Source organism: Podarcis raffonei, chromosome 15 (assembly GCF_027172205.1).
Source record: "Podarcis raffonei isolate rPodRaf1 chromosome 15, rPodRaf1.pri, whole genome shotgun sequence".
In the NCBI taxonomy this organism is placed as follows: domain Eukaryota; kingdom Metazoa; phylum Chordata; class Lepidosauria; order Squamata; family Lacertidae; genus Podarcis; species Podarcis raffonei.
The window spans coordinates 42865173-42883860 of record NC_070616.1 but is presented as its reverse complement, the minus strand read 5'-3'; the positions used below and the strand labels follow the sequence as shown (position 1 = coordinate 42883860).

The 18688-nt window shown below is 45.0% G+C and overlaps 1 protein-coding gene across 1 annotated transcript in view; it reads right to left on the bottom strand.

Moving 5' to 3' along the window:
• Positions 1-2540: 2540 nt before the first annotated feature.
• The window catches only part of PEBP4 (phosphatidylethanolamine binding protein 4), a 278274-nt gene continuing 262126 nt past the window's right edge, over positions 2541-18688 (bottom strand). Inside the window, exon 6 of the mRNA XM_053367044.1 lies at positions 2541-3959. Within this exon, the coding sequence (XP_053223019.1) occupies positions 3868-3959 (92 nt within the window). The 3' untranslated portion in view covers positions 2541-3867. The remainder of the gene's footprint in view (positions 3960-18688) is intronic.

The following is an 18688-nucleotide window of genomic DNA, read 5'->3' as shown; positions in this document are numbered from 1 at the left end:
TAATAATAATAATAATAATAATAATAATAATAATAATAATAATAGTCAGCTATGGCCATTTCTGGACCAGGCTCACCTAGGCACTATTGTCTATGTTCCAGAATACAATTAGAGTAGGGCAATGTTCTTTGTGTGGGGCTGCTCTTGAAGATGTCCTGGAAGCTGCACCTAGTGCAAAACGCTGAAGGTTAGCTGCTGTATCATATTTCTAGGTGGAGTCACAATACCCCAATCCTTCAGGAGTTGCACTGGCTGCCCCTGTGGCACCATGCCTTATTGAAGGTTTTGACTTTAGTCTACAAAGAGCCAGCGTGGTGTAGTGGTTAACAGTGGTGGACTCGTAATCTGATGAACCGGGTTCGCTTCCCCGCTCCTCCACCTGCAGCTGCTGGGTGACCTTGGGCTAGTCACACTTCTCTGAAGTCTTTCAGCCCCACTCACCTCACAGAGTGTTTATTGTGGGGGAGGAAGGGAAAGGAGATTGTGAGCCGCTTTGAGACTCCTTAGGGTAGTGATAAAGCGGGATATCAAATCCAAACTCTTCAAAGCCCTGAATAACTTGGGACTCCAAATGCTTGTTGGAGCACCTTCTCTAGGACGTTTCAACCTGGGCTCATTGGGAGAAGCTCTGCAGGTGGTGCTACACGCCAGCACCTTCTTCATTGTGCCCCCCCCAATTATGATTGCCCCCTCTCAGTCTTATCTTATCAGGTGAAGACATACCGGTACTTATACACTCAAATATTTGGGAGGAAATGAAATAGTAAGGCCATGTTGGACATTTAGTATGTGACAATCTTGACCTTTGTGGTGTATTATATGTTTTAAGATTGTATGCATTCTTGTAAGATTTTTGTGTGGTTTTATATTTTGTACTCTGCAGTCTTTGGATGAAGGATGGTTTAGGAATATGCTGATGCTGGATGATGATGTTAAATTGTCTTGGGCCACCCAGCTCTGTTCTACAACCACTGGAACATAGCAGCTTTCAAACACCTGACGTTTCTGCTTCTTAGATTTTTCTACTGGTTATAGAAGCCAATAGTCATCTTTCTAAATCTAGGTCTGTAGATGAAAACACAAGCACGACTTGGTTTTTCATGCTCTGGAACTAATATGCTGCCCTCTCTTATCATGTCAGAGTTCCTGGGGAAGGGGGCAAAAGGAGGATACCAAAACATGGCGGGGAGAGTGTTCACTGAAGAAAGCATGAACCTGTAAGCTGCATGTTTTGATTGATGGCCTTGCTGTGACAATTGTGTGTTATCCATAATTGTCGGTCCTGTTAGGATGGCTGAGTCAGCAAGGCTCTGCGAGGCAGAAAGACACTTTTCCTCCTGAAGAGGAATCCCAGGAAAGCACCTTCTGCCTAAGTCAGTCCATTGGTCCACCTATCCAGTGGCGTAGCGTGGGGGGTGCAGGGGGGGCCGGCCGCACCGGGCGCAACTTCTGGGGGTTGGGGTTAGGGGGCACAAATCCACGGGTTAGGGGGCGCAAATTACTTGCCTTGCCCCGGGTGCTGACAACCCACGCTACGCCACTGCACCTATCTCAGTATTCTCTTCACCAGAAGTTCTTCAACTCCTTCCCCTCCCAGGGGCCTAGGGCTCTCCGCCAGCGTCCAGGGTGAGTGCCCATGCGCCAGGCAGGGGCAGAGTGCACTCACTCAGCTCCCACCACTGGGCAAGCAGGGGGCATAGAGGGCACTCTTCACTTTCCACCTACCCAGCCCTCGCAGATCTCGGGGGGGGGGGCATGTGCCTGGTTCATGCCCTCCCCCCAATGTGCGCCTGGAGCAACGGCATCCCCGACACCCCTATGCTACACCACTGCCCCCTCCCACCCCTGCAGACCACTTGAAAATTGCTGAGGGCTTTGTCAGACCGCTTAATAAACTTTGTCATTCTACATTGTAGAGCTTCACTTGTTTTGCTTCTGTATTAAATATGTGGAAAAATAACATGGTCTTTGTTTTTTTCTTCAGCACCATCATCAAAATCTGATTGAAATTCACAGGTCCTAAGCCAGGCCACTGAAAAGAGCCACTTTAACTGGTAAATGGTAAGAGAAAGATTCATAGATTGCACCAGTGCCCTGATACAATAGTCACATGCCAAAGGCCAGGACTTTGCTAACCAGTTCAGTAATCTTACACTGGTCAAAACAGTCTCAATCTCTGCTAGAAAAAAATTAAGCAAGTGCAGGGTCCAGGACAGATTTCCTTGACTGTTCTGCAACTTTTCCAGCATAGACCATATCAATGGAGTTCATGGACCACCAGCAGTTCACACACCACACTTGGAGAATGTCTTGTCTACACTGATCAACTGTCCAGTCTGTGTTTCAGACCAAAGTCTTCCCCAGCTTTACCAGGGCAGGGCAGGAATTGAACCCGGAGCCTTTTACACAGTCAAGGTGATGTTGAGTATGGTTGATGTTTTACTGTTTTGGCTATGATTTTATGTACTGAAACATGCCAGGCGCTGCAAGAATGAGATTGTTTCACAACCCTGGTATAGGAAAGCTATAGGAAACCAGAGTCAAATCCTGCTGTTGCTTTATTGTGATTGCTGCAATGCATAGTAGGTATTACTACTTGGGGGTGTGGCAAACACACACACACACACACACACACACACACACACGGAAACACCATGTCTGGAAAGACAACCATGAAGGGAAGTACTGTAAAAGAGTCGAGGTGGGCAATTTAGTGCCAATGAAATACTTAAAGCAAGAAGCGTCTGTGCAGCTCCAGGACACATGGCTGAAGCTCTGATTGGGCCTTTCAATAATAGTAACAGTTAAAAACAGCCTGGATAGGAAAGAACATTCCTGCTGTGGCTCTTAAAACTTTGTCAGCATTGGATAGAACTCAAATGATTTGAAAGGTCTCCAGTTATTAAAGATATTCTGTCTTCTAATACTGCTGCTACTTAGATGATGATATTTTGTGGGTTGCACTAGAGGTTCTCTAGTTTATGCCTGACTTAAGAAATAATTAGTCTGAGACCAATTTGTATTATTAAACACGCTGAAGACTCATGCATGCTTAGCTTTTGCCCTGTTCTTTCTAGGCACAGGTCCGTGTGTTAAAGTTTGGTGTTGAGCACAATTTCCCCCCACTCTGGAGCTTTCCCCACAAAAACCTGCTCTTTAAAGCTGAATTGGAGCAAATGACAATTTGGGTTTTCCATTGTTTGCTGTTTGCTCCAATTCAGCTCTCAATATTTGAAAAGCTTCGGAGCAAAGAGAAAAAAGGGGGGGCACTCATGCATAGAACTATAGAGCCTGGAAAGAGCAGAGGAAAGGTAAGTGTGGATAACCCTGAGTGGGGCATGTGGAACCACTGGATTCCAAAGCCATAACCTCTACTTTCTTTTTATGCAGTGTTAGTATAATGGGGGCACAACCTGGCTTGCTGGAAAATATGCATGGTTATGATTTCAAGACCCATCCTCCAGGAATCTAGCTGGTTAGTGGCAGAGATGGGTGTGAGATAATAGGTTAGTTAGAAAAGCAACTGTTGGAACCAGTCTGTTGTCATTTTGATCCAGGCTAATATAAAAAGAACCCTAAGGACACATTCAGTGCCACACAAGTCCTGCAGATTCTGCCTCCATCCCATATACTGCAAAATGTCTGGAAAGCTAGAGTCTTTTACATGTTACTCTTCATGCCAAAGTGAACTAGACGAAGGTTGGAATTGTAAGACTAAATCACAGCAACCTCTATGGTGTCCTCTGAGCTGGCAAGTCACGTCAAGAGCCTGGTGCTGCACGGAGATGATTCACTCTTAGATTTCAAAGAGAAAAAGGGATCAAGCCAAGCATTTCAGCTGAAAGGGGAATATTGCTACCGATCTTGCTAGTTGTTGTAGTTCTTAGTGATAAACTGGGTTGACGCCACAGGGGTCCCAAGGTGAGAGTAATCCACAAAGTTCTCCATGTCCCAGGAACCTGGAAAGGGAAGAGAAATGACAAATTCTTACTCTTACTCAGGATCAAGCTACATGTGATGATGGACAAACTACCTCAATCACATATCCAACAGGAGCACAAGTAGAGCATCAGCTGGATCCTTCCTTTGCTTTCTGATCATCTGGAACCTCTTCAACTGTTGGAGGTTGGCTGAGAAGAAATGTGTCCTGACATTTGGGGGTGGGAGAAAGCAGACAGACCGTGGGGAAGTAAGCTGTGCGTGGTGACATGGTTTAGCTCAGGGGTCGCCAAACTTATTGGACCAGAGCATACATTTTGAATTTTCAGAAAGTGCTGTGGGCATCAGTCACAAAATGGATGTAATGGGGAGCATAACACAAAATCAGAGAGTACACTCGTTTCAGCTTCCACCACCACACTGCTGCAAACAGCCTCAAGCTAACCATGGGAAGTTCAGATTGTGGTAGTCACATAATACTGTATTGATTTCTCTCTCACACAGTGATGCTGTTGCTGTCTAAGGTCTCAGCCAACTTGCCATTAAGTTTGGGCCTAGCTGTTTCATTTTTAATCTAGTCCAGGGCTAGATTTTACTTGGGGAAAGACTCCTGAAAACTCATGTTTTCCCATTCATTCCTCTAGTCAGCATTTCGTGTCGTCTCCACCTCCATCCCTGTCCACTTGTCGCAGCCAAGTTGAGCAGGCACATTCAATCACACACACCCTGGAGGCATCTTTGTGCTAGACTCAAACTTCCAGACCTGCACACAAATGAAGCACCAGTAACCGTGGAAGAGGAGGAGCGAGCCTGCACATTGTTTTCCTTTTTCAAAATCTCATTTTGCAGGGCTGCAACAATCAGTGGAAGTAAGTGGCATGCAAATCCAAGACCCACAATGCAGAGAGGAAAAGGCTAAGCTAATCAAGAGGAGGGCTTTTAAACGTGTATCAAGGAATGACATCCATCCTGGTGGACAGCAGGGTCCAGAATCAATCTAAATTGAAGGCAGTATGTTGAGGACAAGAAGGAATGATTCTAGATTGGGAAAAACCTACATTTTAGTGCTACAAACAGGTTCGTGTGTTCACAGCCTGTGTGAGAAGAGGACAACCAGTGGTTTTTAAATGAAAAATGTATTTCCCTCAAGCTTCTGATCCCATGACCTGAGAACCATGGACAGAGAACAACAACAACAGAGAAACAAGAAGTGAAATTGTATCTAGTCTCAGAGAGCTTGCTTTCCCGTCCATTAACTTGCTTGGGCAGCCATGGCTGCAACATTCTGTGAAGAAGTCACAGGGTGAGTCATGAAGTATGTACGGCTTCAAGGCCAAATTCTGAACAAGGGGGAAAGTCCCAGTTCTTCTTCATTCATCAATAAAACTGGCATTGGGTGGGGCTAATTTTTACAATGAAAGCTTTGTATAGATGAGGGGGACATCCTTCTCCCCACCTGCTGAGGCTTCATTGCCCCAGACACTTTTCACCCAGCCCAACTCTGATACCGACTGCAGGTCTTCTGGTTAATTCCCAAGCAGGACACATATAATAATAATAATAATAATTTATTATTTATACCCCGCCCATCTGGCTGAGTTTCCCCAGCCACTCTGGGCGGCTCCCAATCAGTGTTAAAAACAGTACAGCGTTACATATTAAAAACTTCCCTGAACAGGGCTGCCTTAAGATGTCTTCTGAATGTCAAGTAATTATTTATCTCTTTGACATCTGATGGGAGGGCGTTCCACAGGGCGGGCGCCACTACCGAGAAGGCCCTCTGTCTGGTTCCCTGTAGCCTCACTTCTCGCAATGAGGGAACCGCCAGAAGGCCCTCGGCGCTGGATCTCAGTGTCCGGGCTGAACGATGGGGGTGAAGACGCTCCTTCAGGTATACAGGACCGAGGCCGTTTAGGGCTTTAAAGGTCAGCACCAGCACTTTGAATCGTGCTCGGAAACGTACTGGGAGCCAATGCAGATCTCTCAGAACCGGTGTTATGTGGTCCCGGCGGCCACTCCCAGTCACCAGTCTAGCTGCCGCATTCTGGATTAATTGCAGTTTCCGGGTCACCTTCAAAGGTAGCCCCACGTAGAGCGCGTTGCAGTAGTCCAAGCGTGAGATAACCAGAGCATGCACCACTCTGGCGAGACAGTTCGCGGGCAGGTAGGGTCTTAGCCTGCGTACCAGGTGGAGCTGGTAGACAGCTGCCCTGGACACAGAGTTAACCTGCGCCTCCATGGACAGCTGTGAGTCCAAAATGACTCCCAGGCTGCGCACCTGGTCCTTCAGGGGCACAGTTACCCCATTCAAGACCAGGGAATCCCCCACACCAACCCGCTCCCTGTCCCCCAAAAACAGTACTTCTGTCTTGTCAGGATTCAACCTCAAAGGCAGTAGACCTCTCCTGCTCTTGTTTCACAACAGGTGCTGCTCAAAGACATATTGTCTCTGAACCTCAAGGTTCCACAGGCCATCATGGCTTAAAGGAGCTTGACCATGAGCCACTAGGTCAAATCTTGGCTTAGCTTAGTGTGCCATGGCACAAAAGAGACCAGGGAAGAGCAAAGCAGCCACAAGCTGCTCTCCAGAAGCCTGCAGGCACATGCAGCCTAATTAACCAAGCCATTGTACAGGGATATAACTTGGGGGGGGGGGTTAGGGAAGGGCACCCGCCCCCCTAAAACAAGTAAATCAATACAAACTACTTAAGGTTCTGCCCCCCAGCATAAAGCCTGCCCCCCCAATAAATCCTAGCTACGCCCATGCCATTGTGTATTTTGCCTACACTTCCCACTGGTGTACATGCAATAAACATATCTATTGCTTAAATTGTCAAGCTCAAACTTCCTAATCTTTTAACTATAGAAGCAGCTAATCAATAGTAGGTCAACTCCCATTGACCCATAATAATGAATAGGGTAGAGGTGCCCAAAGCATTGTCCTGCCTCAGTTACATTTAATTGTTAAGAAAAATATTGCCATGTGTTAGATAAAATGGCAGGGAGGCGGGAAATGACAGTAAGGCAGCTCAGTTCTTTTAATTCATTTCCTTCAAGCAGTGGAATTGGTAAAACTGCAGCTTCTGCCTAGACTCACCAGTGCTTAGCATCCTGGGAACTAAAGTCATTTGATTACAATCTTGACACATGACTGGGCTAGACCTTGGGTCTTCCTTTGGTTGGAGACTGGTTGTTATGACCCCATTCTTCTCCTTCTGCACCTGTCCATGCTGCCTTCCTTGTGATTGTTGTTGGGCCAGGAAGACTGCCTGCTTTATCTTAATTCAGATCTTGAGGTTTAATGAACATAACAAACCAACCCTGCAGCTCTTGCAAAACAGTGAGCAAAATTTGGTTGCTTCATCATCTGCCTCCAAGGCAATGAGTCCAGCAATGAACAAGCAAGGATGCAACTGAGTTCAAGTGCCTTCCCTTTGCTGCCACAAACTGAAAGAGGAACCAGCCGAGGTACATGCTTCTACGTGCCTGGTGGCTCCTTGTGGCTCAGTGCTGGAGAACAAGAGCAAGGAGCTTCTATGCACTGCTGTTCTGCTGCTAAATGAGAAGAAAGCCCCTGCTCTACAGCAATTCTTGTTTCTTGCTCCCTCCATACAAAGTTGTCAGTTTTGGGTTAACCCCAAGGAAGTGTCAGTCATGGAGCTTAAGCTGCTCCCATAATTAGGAGAGTACACATTGTGCAATGTCAGTTCATTCACTTTCCCCAAAGAGTCATAGAATCATAGAGTTGGAAGAGACCACAAGGGCCATCGAGTCCAACCCCCTGCCAAGCAGGAAACACCATCAGAGCACTCCTGACATATGGTTGTCAAGCCTCTGCTTAAAGACCTCCAAAGAAGGAGACTCCACCACACTCCTTGGCAGCAAATTCCACTGTTGAACAGCTCTTACTGTCAGGAAGTTCTTCCTAATGTTTAGGTGGAATCTTCTTTCCTGCAGTTTGGATCCATTGCTCCTCCGTTCTTTACTGAGGGAGCAAACTCAAATTATAGCAGCAATTGATTCTGCATCTGGCTTGCTGCATGCACACACACCATACATTTAAAACGCATTTAAAGCACATGAATTTCCCCCAAATGAACCTGGGTGATGTAGTTTGTTAAGGGTGCTGGGAGCTGTAGCTGGGTGAGGAGTAAACTACACTTCCCAGGATTCTTTTTTGGGGGAGCAGGGCAGGGAGGAAGGTGCTTTAAATGTCTGGTGTGTATGCAGTCTAACTGAGCTGATTCAGGAACACCACCTTGCACTGTATACAAGCAGAAAAAGCAACTTACCAAGTTCCATGCAAAATAAAAAAAATTGTCATGTGAGGTTTTCCTCACATGACAAAGAGGAGACTCCCCCCCCCTTTATGACCTCTCACAATCACATATCTGAGTTGTGGTGTGCAATGACAGGTACCATATTTAGTACTTGCCAACTTTGACCCTTACTCATGCCATCAAATGTGGTATTGCAGAAAAATTTTATTAAAAAAAACAACAAATGTGGTATTGCAGAGAGATTGCTTAGTTTGGACACCTGAGTTTTCATTGAAAGCCCCTAATAATCTATAAAATTCACTGGGCAGACCAGCACTTTGTGTACCAGCAACAGAAAACCCAATGCCTTAGTTGAGAAAGACCCTCATGGGTGTGGATTCAAATATGGCTTCTCAGAGTCCTGGCCTAGTCCTGACAATCACTAATTACAAATGGAGCTGAGGATAGAAACCTAACCAGTACCATCAAATAGGTAAACATGTTTATACTCAACAGACCCCTTTCCAGTTTAAGGATGCATCCAGCCTCTTATCAATCTCTACATTTCCATGGAAGCTGGAAAAATTGACTGGGATGTAGGGAGTAAGTGTGGGATGTGAAACACAGCAGTCAAGTCCTCATTCCTAGAGTGGACATGCAAGGGGATGCTTGGTTCAGCCAGTAGAAAACTTCCTGTTTCCTCCTGGGCTGGGACAAACTTCCTTTGCATGCAGCGACGCGGACTTATAAAAAATATTGGGGGGGCCCGGGAAAGCTCATGAATAATAAATAAGCTCATGAATATGCAAATAAAGTGGCGCCGCCTCCTCGTGAGCGAATAGGGGAGAGCGTGCTGCGCCTATTAATCAGCTCCAAAGGAAATTGGGTGGAGCTTTTGCTCGGGAGGGAGGGCAGGAGGCATGCAGCCCGCCCCCCCTGTGCATTTTGGGCTGGGGGAGGGGCGGCGATGGCGCTCTGCTGGAGGGGCGCCGGAGATTATTGGGGGGGCGGAGCCCCCCCAAACGAATTTTTGAGGGGGCTCGGGCCCCCTCAAGCCCCATGGAGTCGGCGCCTATGTTTGCATGTGACTAAAGATGGGCGTGACCTTACCTGCTCAGGTGACAAAACAGATGCTGAACTAGATGAGCCATTAGCTCATCTTATATTCTTAACCCTTCTGCCAAAATGGCTAGATGAGGGTGAAGCAAAGCTAAGCACTGTATGTGCTGGAAAACTGGTGATGATGGTGCAAAGAACAATTAAGTAAGGGAGACTTGACCTAATGCTAGGTATTTGATATGGGTTCATAGAATAACAGAATCATAAAATTCTAGAGTTGGAAGAGACCATGAGGGTCATCTAGTCCAACCCCCTGCAACACAGGAACATGGGGCTGGCACCCCTGACCCTGAGATTAAGAGTCTCATACTCAACAGCGACTGGGGTAATGGATGTTTTTTTAAAAAACCTTTCCAATATTTCAGGGGTGGCCAACTCCCAAGAGACTGCGATCTACTCACAGAGTTAAAAACTGGCAGTGATCTACCCCCTTTTTTGGGGTTTAGGTCAAAGTTGTTGAGCTTCTTTGGGGGGAGCCAGTGATCTACCAGTGATCTACCACAGATGTCCAGTGATATACTGGTAGATCACGATCTACCTGTTGGACGTGCCTGCAATATTTCATTTCATTCCTTTAAATATTTGACCTTATAAAAAACAAGGCATGAGACGCAAGCTTCCCTGCCTCCCTCTGACAAGCCCACACTTGCTTGCTGAAATGGGAATTCAGTGAACTCCTGCCCTCTTCCCCAATCCCGCCTTACAGAGCAGAGATTGAGTTCTCTCTCTCTTGTGAATATGTTACAATCCTTATTGCTTTGATATGAAATGGCCAACTCATTCACTAATCTTGGGTGTTGGTGACTCACCAGAACTCTTTAATAACCAAAAAGGGGTAGGGGTGGGAAAGAAGGAAGGAAGAGTGAGCCACTGTAGGTCAGAAGGGCTGAAATCCATTCTGTGTCTGAACAATGAGGGACTTCACACTTGGCTTGGCCCGTGGTTGGAGCTCATTTCCTGCAGAATTATATCATAGTGTCTTGCCCTTATCGGAGCTCTTACTCAGCCTAAGAAGTTGAAAACATACAGCAAACATCTGCTCTTTCCATTGCTATCGTTTCTATTGAACAGATGGCAATAGTGAAGCACAGTGGGGAGAGAACTGTTTTGTCCAAATCATAATAGCCAAACTGTAAATAAGAGCAAGAGGCCCAATGTTTGGCATTTGGGACGATAATGAGTATTGATGCTCCGAGGATGATGCAGATTCTGCTCCCATTCTGCTAACATACAACTACTTTTAGTAAAATCCACCTTCTTCTCAAGGCCCATGATAGTGCCAAGTCCATTACCATCATACATCTTTCTTCCCTTCTGTCTGCCACAGCAACACTAACCAGTATCTTGAGGCTGAGATTTATCCATTGCACAGTTCTGCTCTTCACTGCTTGTCACAGCAATCCTGCAGTTCTTTTGCAGCCTACTTGCTGTGTGTTTTCATCAACCATTTCTCATATGAACTGGATGTCTCTATCACCATTTCATTGTTTTGAACAAAACAGCTGACCTCTTCAGCATGAGCCTGGTTGTGGTATCACTGTGCAAATCCAAGGTCATGTTACTAAGCATGCAAACACAAGAAGAATGGGCCCAGAAACCATCCAGCATCTAGCTTTGCAGGCTATAATATCCTGGATGTTGACTCTCACCACTGATAGAAGAACTCACACAATCACAGTCATACTTTGTCCTGGTATCAGCAGAGTTGGTGTTTTATAATTTATCTGTCTCATCACTGGGACTCTTCTGGGTGAAAGGGGTCCTGAAGCTTTTCTGCAAAGATTAATGATGTCCCAGTGGCGGAAGGCGGGAATCCTTTTTGCCATTAACAGTACCTAGCCTTGTCTAGTTTTGATTACACTGCTGAACACACTCATGTTGCAGCCCAGTTCATTTAACCTGAGGAGACTGCCAAGCGGTAACCCCTACTGAGAAGCTAGCTGGTGAGTTTGGATGATGTTCTAGGAATTCCTTATACTTCTACTTAATTCCTTTTAAATTCTTCAATTCCAGCTGCATAGGCAGAAATACTGGGCTCATACAAGTGTTGGCTGTGAAGGTCTAAAGGGACCGGGAGAGAATAAGTTTTAGAGCATGCCACCATGGTTTATGACCAGCTGATTCCTTCTGGAACAACATTAGCTAATTCTAAAAAGACTGCACAAATAATGGTAGTTCTACAGCAGCAAAGGCTTGCTTATATTAAGATTATTTTTATACAGTCATTTACATATAACAACAATTCACCAGTTGAGGAGTGGGGACCCAACAACAGAGAAAAACCATGATGACATTATTCTGAGGTAAACATTATGGCTCCTTGGGATGTGTACTTAAAAGATAATGGAAACACATTTCATTACATCACCACCTTACATTTTTAGGTGCATACTTAACACATAAAAGCTAAAGGATCCCTGACCGTTGAGTCCAGTTGTGGATGACTCTGGGGTTGTGGAGCTCATCTCACTGGCCGAGGGAGCCGACATTTGTCCGCAGACAGTTTTTCCGGGTCCTGTGGCCAGCATGACTAAGCTGCTTCTGGCAAAATCAGAGCAGTGCACGGAAACGCCATTTACCTTCCCACCAGAGTGGTACCTGTTTATCTACTTGCACTTTGACGTGCTTTTGAACTGCTAGGTTGGCAGGAGCAGGGACCCAGCAACGGGAGCTCACCCCGTCGTGGGGATTTGAACCACCGACCTTCTGATCAGCAAGTCCTAGGCTCTGTGGTTTAGACCACAGCATCACCCATGTCCCTATACTTAAAACATACTAGGGATAAATAAATAAAAGTATTTTATGTGAGCTGACTCCTGTAGCTAACCATAATCTATCCCAATGTGATCTTTGCATTAATTCTTATCTTTAGTATGATCCACACAGGGATGCCCTATTCAAATTCTCACCAATGCAAGTCTCAGGATGTATGGAAGCACAGTGTGGGAACTGGCTCTGCCCTAATCAGGGAAGCTGCAGTCTTGGTATGTAGCTCACTAAAATCCTCACTGGGTTTGGGATGTTCCAGTATCTACAGAATGAAGTTTATGAATCCAGTTCATACACACACATCTTGAACTATACAGCAGCAGAAATTCCTTTTAGTGAGAGGGCAAAGTGATCTTTCTATCTCAACTGCTGTCAAATAATCTTCTATTTTCATTTACTTTTCTCTATGCTCACATTACCCCTGAAAAAAACTACAAATACATACAGATTCACCCTATCCAGAAAAAAATCTCATATGGCTTGCTAGTATGCTGAGGACATATCTAACATAGTTGCTACAATTCTGCAAAGATTTCTTTGTCTTTAACTTCCTTCAGTTAGTGTCAATTTCCTCTTTCCATTTCTCACTGATTTAATGAAGTATTTAAATTAAAGACCAACAGAGGCCACAGTTTAGTGCCCTCTTCTGGACACTTGAAACTTTAGGAATGTCTGCCATTAAATTTTTCTGAAGCCTTTGCGTGATGAAACTTGATTCCCCACCACCACCTGGACCCTTGTTTGTACTGGAGATTAAAACTGTACATTATTTTAAAATTGTATTTATTTTATTTTATTTTATTGATGTTCTTGTATGCAAGCAGCTCTGGGGTCTTTATGATAAAAATAAAAACCTCTGCAAAAAAAGAAGTTATGTCTATCATTAAAAGTTCAGCCTGTTTTGTGAAATGGAATTTTCTAGACTTGGAAAATAATATTAATAATATAAATGTAGAAAAACCTTTACTTGAATTTTACATTCAGTGCACATGAAAGTATTTTGGAAGGAAATTTAATTACAGAAGTATCTATGATCTCATCAAAGAAAGCTATGGTCATAATATTGGGCACAATTATATACAACTAAGTTTCAATGAAATTAATAGGACTTTGCATACATAATTACAAGCAGTACTTTTGGCCAATGTTAATATGTAGTGTTAAATTAGGGCTTGCTCAAAGGCAACGTTTCCCATGCCATTGAAGACATGAGGCGCTGTAAGTATTAGCATTCCTTATGGTATGAGTGTTCATTGTAACAGGGCCATTGTCTATTACACACTCTTCTCCAAGAGAAACTGATCTGTCCAAAGAACAGAATGCAAAAACATTCACGACTCTCCTCTGCACCTGCCACCCAGCTACTCAGTCAGCAAACTGTGGAAGAATGGCTCTTTCCCAGGGGCATAGCATGGGGGGGGGCAGAGGGACCCTGGCCCCAGGTGTGAATTTTTGAGGGGGGCAAAGCAGATGCCCCTAGTGCTGCCCAGCCCACTGGAGAAACCAACCCTGGTGGAGAGGAGCACCAGGGCAGACTGTGCTGGGGGTGCCAGCATGGGGGCTCCTGCTCCATGCCCACCAAGAGCTCTGAGACTACCATCATCGGGATGGGGCAGGGGCCTGCTTCAATAAATGCCCCATTGCTAATATGCCTAAGACTCAGTTGCGTTCCATTGGCCCTACTATGCTTTTCAAATGGAACTATATTATTTATAGTCCACCTGTTGCCCTGCAGAGTACAGATCACAACAATAATTCCTAGAACCTTCTTAATCTCAGAGTATTTTTAAAACCATGCTTGATATTTAACAGTTTGTCTTGCAAGATCAGATAGAATATGCTAAGTCAAGGTTGCTAGCTCAACTCCCACATGGTTCTTGGGTCTCAGTATCGTCACAGCAATGGATGGTTTTATTTGCCAATATATCTCCAAGTAATTCATTGGATTCTATTGTCTTTTTATATTTCTGACAACAATGTAAAAGTCACTATGTGATTTTTATCTGCCTTTACTGGTATAGAAGTCAAAATACAATGTTGGGCAAAATGCTTCTCAATGGTTTGAGTGGTGTGAATGAGCCATATGGTGGATGATCAGGTCATCTGTTTCAACATAGAATCATAGAATCATAGAGTTGGAAGAGACCACAAGGGCCATCGAGTCCAACCCCCTGCCAAGCAGGAAACACCATCAGAGCACTCCTGACATATGGTTGTCAAGCCTCTGCTTAAAGACCTCCAAAGAAGGAGACTCCACCACACTCCTTGGCAGCAAATTCCACTGTCGAACAGCTCTTACTGTCAGGAAGTTCTTCCTAATGTTTAGGTGGAATCTTCTTTCTTGTAGTTTGGATCCATTGCTCCGTGTCCGCTTCTCTGGAGCAGCAGAAAACAACCTTTCTCCCTCCTCTATGTGACATCCTTTTATATATTTGAACATGGCTATCATATCACCCCTTAACCTCCTCTTCTCCAGGCTAAACATGCCCAGCTCCCTTAGCCGTTCCTCATAAGGCATCGTTTCCAGGCCTCTGACCATTTTGGTTGCCCTCCTCTGGACACGTTCCAGTTTGTCAGTGTCCTTCTTGAACTGTGGTGCCCAGAACACAGTTCTGGATACAGTACTCCAGGTGAGGTCTGACCAGAGCAGAATACAGTGGCACTATTACTTCCCTTGATCTAGAGGCTATACTCCTATTGATGCAGCCCAGAATTGCATTGGCTTTTTTAGCTGCCGCGTCACACTGTTGGCTCATGTCAAGTTTGTGGTCAACCAAGACTCCTAGATCCTTTTCACATGTAGTGCTCTCAAGCCAGATGTCACCCATCTTGTATTTGTGCCTCTCATTTTTTTTGCAAAAGTGCAATACTTTACATTTCTCCCTGTTAAAATTCATCTTGTTTGTTTTGGCCCAGTTCTCTAATCTGTCAAGGTCGTTTTGAAGTGTGATCCTGTCCTCTGGGGTGTTAGCCACCCCTCCCAGTTTGGTGTCATCTGCAAATTTCATCAGGATGCCCTTGAGTCCATCATCCAAGTCGTTGATAAAGATGTTGAATAAGACCGGGCCCAAGACAGAACCCTGTGGCACCCCACTAGTCACTCTTCTCCAGGATGAAGAGGAACCATTGATGAGCACCCTTTGGGTTCAGTCAGTCAGCCAGTTACAAATCCACTGAGTGGTAGCATAGTCAAGACCGCATTTTACCAGCTTCTTTACAAGAATATCACGGGGCACCTTGTCAAATGCCTTGCTGAAATCAAGGTAGGCTACATCCACTGCGTTCCCTTCATCTACCAGGCTTGTAATTCTGTCAAAAAACGAGATCAGGTTAGTCTGACATGACTTATTTTTCAGAAATCCATGCTGACTATTGGTGATCACAGCATTCCTTTCTAGGTGCTCACAGACTGTTTGCTTAATGATCTGCTCCAGAATCTTCCCTGGTATTGATGTCAGACTGACTGGGCGGTAATTATTTGGGTCCTCTCTTTTCCCCTTTTTGAAAATAGGGACATTTGCCCTCCTCCAGTCTGCCGGGACTTCGCCTGTTCTCCAGGAATTCTCAAAGATGACTGCCAGTGGTTCTGAGATCACATCTGCCAGTTCTTTTAATACTCTTGGATGCAGTTCATCTGGCCCTGGAGACTTGAATACATCTAAACTAGCCAAGTATTCTTGTACTATCTCCTTAGTTATTCTGGGCTGTGTTTCCTCTGCTGAATCATTTGATCCAAATTCTTCAGGTCGGGCATTGTTTTCTTTATCAGAGAAGACTGAGGCAAAGAAGGCATTGAGGAGTTCAGCCCTTTCTGTGTCCCCTGTTTGCATTTCACCATCTTCTCCTCTGAGTGACCCCACTGTTTCTTTGTTCTTCCTTTTGCTACGAACATACCCATAAAAGCCTTTTTTGTTGCTTTTAACCTCTCTAGCAAGCCTGAGTTCATTCTGTGCTTTAGCTTTTCTGACTTTATGTCTACACGTGCTGGCTATTTGTTTGAATTCCTCTTTGGTGGTTTCCCCCCTTTTCCATTTTTTGTACACATCCTTTTTTAATCTTAACTCAGTTAAAAGTTCTTTAGATAGCCACCCTGGCTTCTTTAGGCACCTTCCATGTTTCCGTCTCATTGGTATTTCCTGAAGTTGTGCTTTTACTATCTCCCTCTTAACAAACTCCCAGCCATCATGAACTCCCTTTCCTTTTAGTATTACTGTCCATGGGATCTCACCCAGCACTTCCCTAAGTTTTATGAAGTCGGCTTTCTTAAAGTCAAGAAATTGAGTCCTAGTATGCTTGGCTGCTCCTTTCCGCTGTATAGTAAACTTCAGAAGAGCATGATCACTCACGCCTAATGATCCTTCCACTTCTACCCCACTAACCAGGTCATCAACATTGGTTAGGACCAGATCTAAAATGGCTGTTCCTCTTGTTGCTTCTCCCACTTTCTGGACAATGAAGTTGTCTGCAAGGCCAGTGAGGAATCTGTTTGACCTTATGCTCTTGGCTGAGTTTGACATCCAACAAATATCCAGGTAATTGAAGTCCCCCATTACTACTATGTCCCTTCCTTTTGCATGCTTGGCCATCTGTTCCAGGAAGGCATCATCTATGTCCTCCGTTTGGCTTGGGGATCTATAGTAAACTCCCACAATGAGGTCACTGTTATTCTTCTCTCCCTTAATTTTGACCCAAATGCTCTCACTTTGGCTTTGAGGTTCTAAATCTTGGATCTCTTCATAGGTATAAACATCCCTGACATATAACGCCACTCCTCCTCCTTTCTTGTCTGGTCTGTTTCTCTGAAATAGATTGTATCCCTCCATTATTACATTCCAATCGTGGGACTTATCCCACCAGGTTTCAGTGATGCCTATTATGTCATATTTAGTTTGCTGTACCAAGAGCTCAAGCTCATCTTGTTTATTTCCCATGCTTTGCGCATTAGTGTACAGACATTGAAGTCCATTAATCATTCCCCCGTGTCTCTTATTTAAGGATTTTTTCTTCCCACCGCTAGGTCTGCGTGCTGTTTGCTCCATTCGGTCTATGACATTTGGATGATCATCTTCATCAATTGATAGACTCCTACCTTCAGGAGCGCTGTCTCCCTCCCCCACATTAGTCATTAGTCCTGATGAGGTTTCTGAGATTTTTTGCAAAAACATTCCTCCCAACCGTTGTGAGGTGCAGCCCATCGCTTGCCAGAAGTCCATCTTCAAGAAACTGCAGTCCGTGATCTAAGAATCCAAACCGTTCCTGTTTACACCATTTGGGAAGCCAGTTGTTCACTTCCACTATTTTCCCCTCTCTCCCTGGGCCACGTCGTTCAACTGGGAGGACAGATGAGATGACAATTTGTGCATTTAATTGCTTCAATTTCCTGCCCAGAGCCTCGTAATCTCTTTTGATCTTCTGGAGGCTATTGCTTGCAGTGTCATTGGTTCCCACATGAACCAAGAGGAAGGGGTATTTGTCAGTGGGTTTTATGATTCCTTGCAGTCGTTCAGTTACATCTTGGATCTTAGCCCCGGGGAGACAGCACACTTCCCGAGACATCTTGTCAGGCCCACAGATCACAGCTTCTGTTCCCCTCAGTAGGGAATCCCCTATCACCACTACACGCCTCCTCTTAGGTCTGGTCGGGGTTCTTCCGTGAGCTGTCCATTCCAAGGTCGCCTGCACATTCCCTGAGGACTGACTTTGCTGCTCGTCTTTATATACCTGATCGACTGTAATGAGGGAGAGATCCTCAAATGGAGTCTGCTCTTCGTCTTCCATGCTAGGGGAGAGGACCTCAAAGCGATTGTGTATTTCTAAACAATCAGAGCGAACCCTGGGCCTCCTACTTCTTTGAGTCACGTTTCTCCATATATCTGGCTCCTGTGTTGGTGAACTAGCCTCCTTCTCAGGGGAGTCCCCTGTCTCCTCCTTGGTGGAGACGGTGTGCTCTGTTGCTTCCAAGAAGAGCTCCAGCTCTCTAATTCTTTGGAGTGTAGCTACACGTTCCTCCAGTTGCTGGACTTTGTCTTTTAAGAGGGCAATCAACATGCAATTGCTGCAGGTAAAGCTGCCTGCAACCTTTGGCAAGATGGCAAACATTGCGCAGGAACCGCAGGCGACTGCAGCTGTTCCCTCACCCTCCATCTTGAGAACGTGTCGTTGGGGGTGACTACAGCGGTCCTCCATCATAAAAAGCGTGAAGACAGGACAAATAGATCCCCCCCAAAAAAACCTAGGTCTCCCCCAACAAACGTTTGAGACTAGCTCCCCTAAATCTAAAAGATGGATCAAACTGCGAGTGCCGCTTGGCGCGCGCCGCTGCCCTGCAAGCTCTGATAAGCTCCTCAAATTTGATCTAAAAAAATTTGATCTAAAAAAACAAACCCTCATAAATGTACTCTGTGAATTTGGCAGAAAATTCTGAGAATAGCTTTATGATTCAGCAGTGAAAAAAAGCTAAAAATAATCTTACATCAAGTGTTTTAGTAGCAGAGCCTCTCTGGTGAGAGTCAACATCCTGGCACAGCTGTTTGACAACTTATAATACTAATGTACTAGATTATTCCAAAACTGTAGACACAAGAAAAATCCACAGTTTCAAA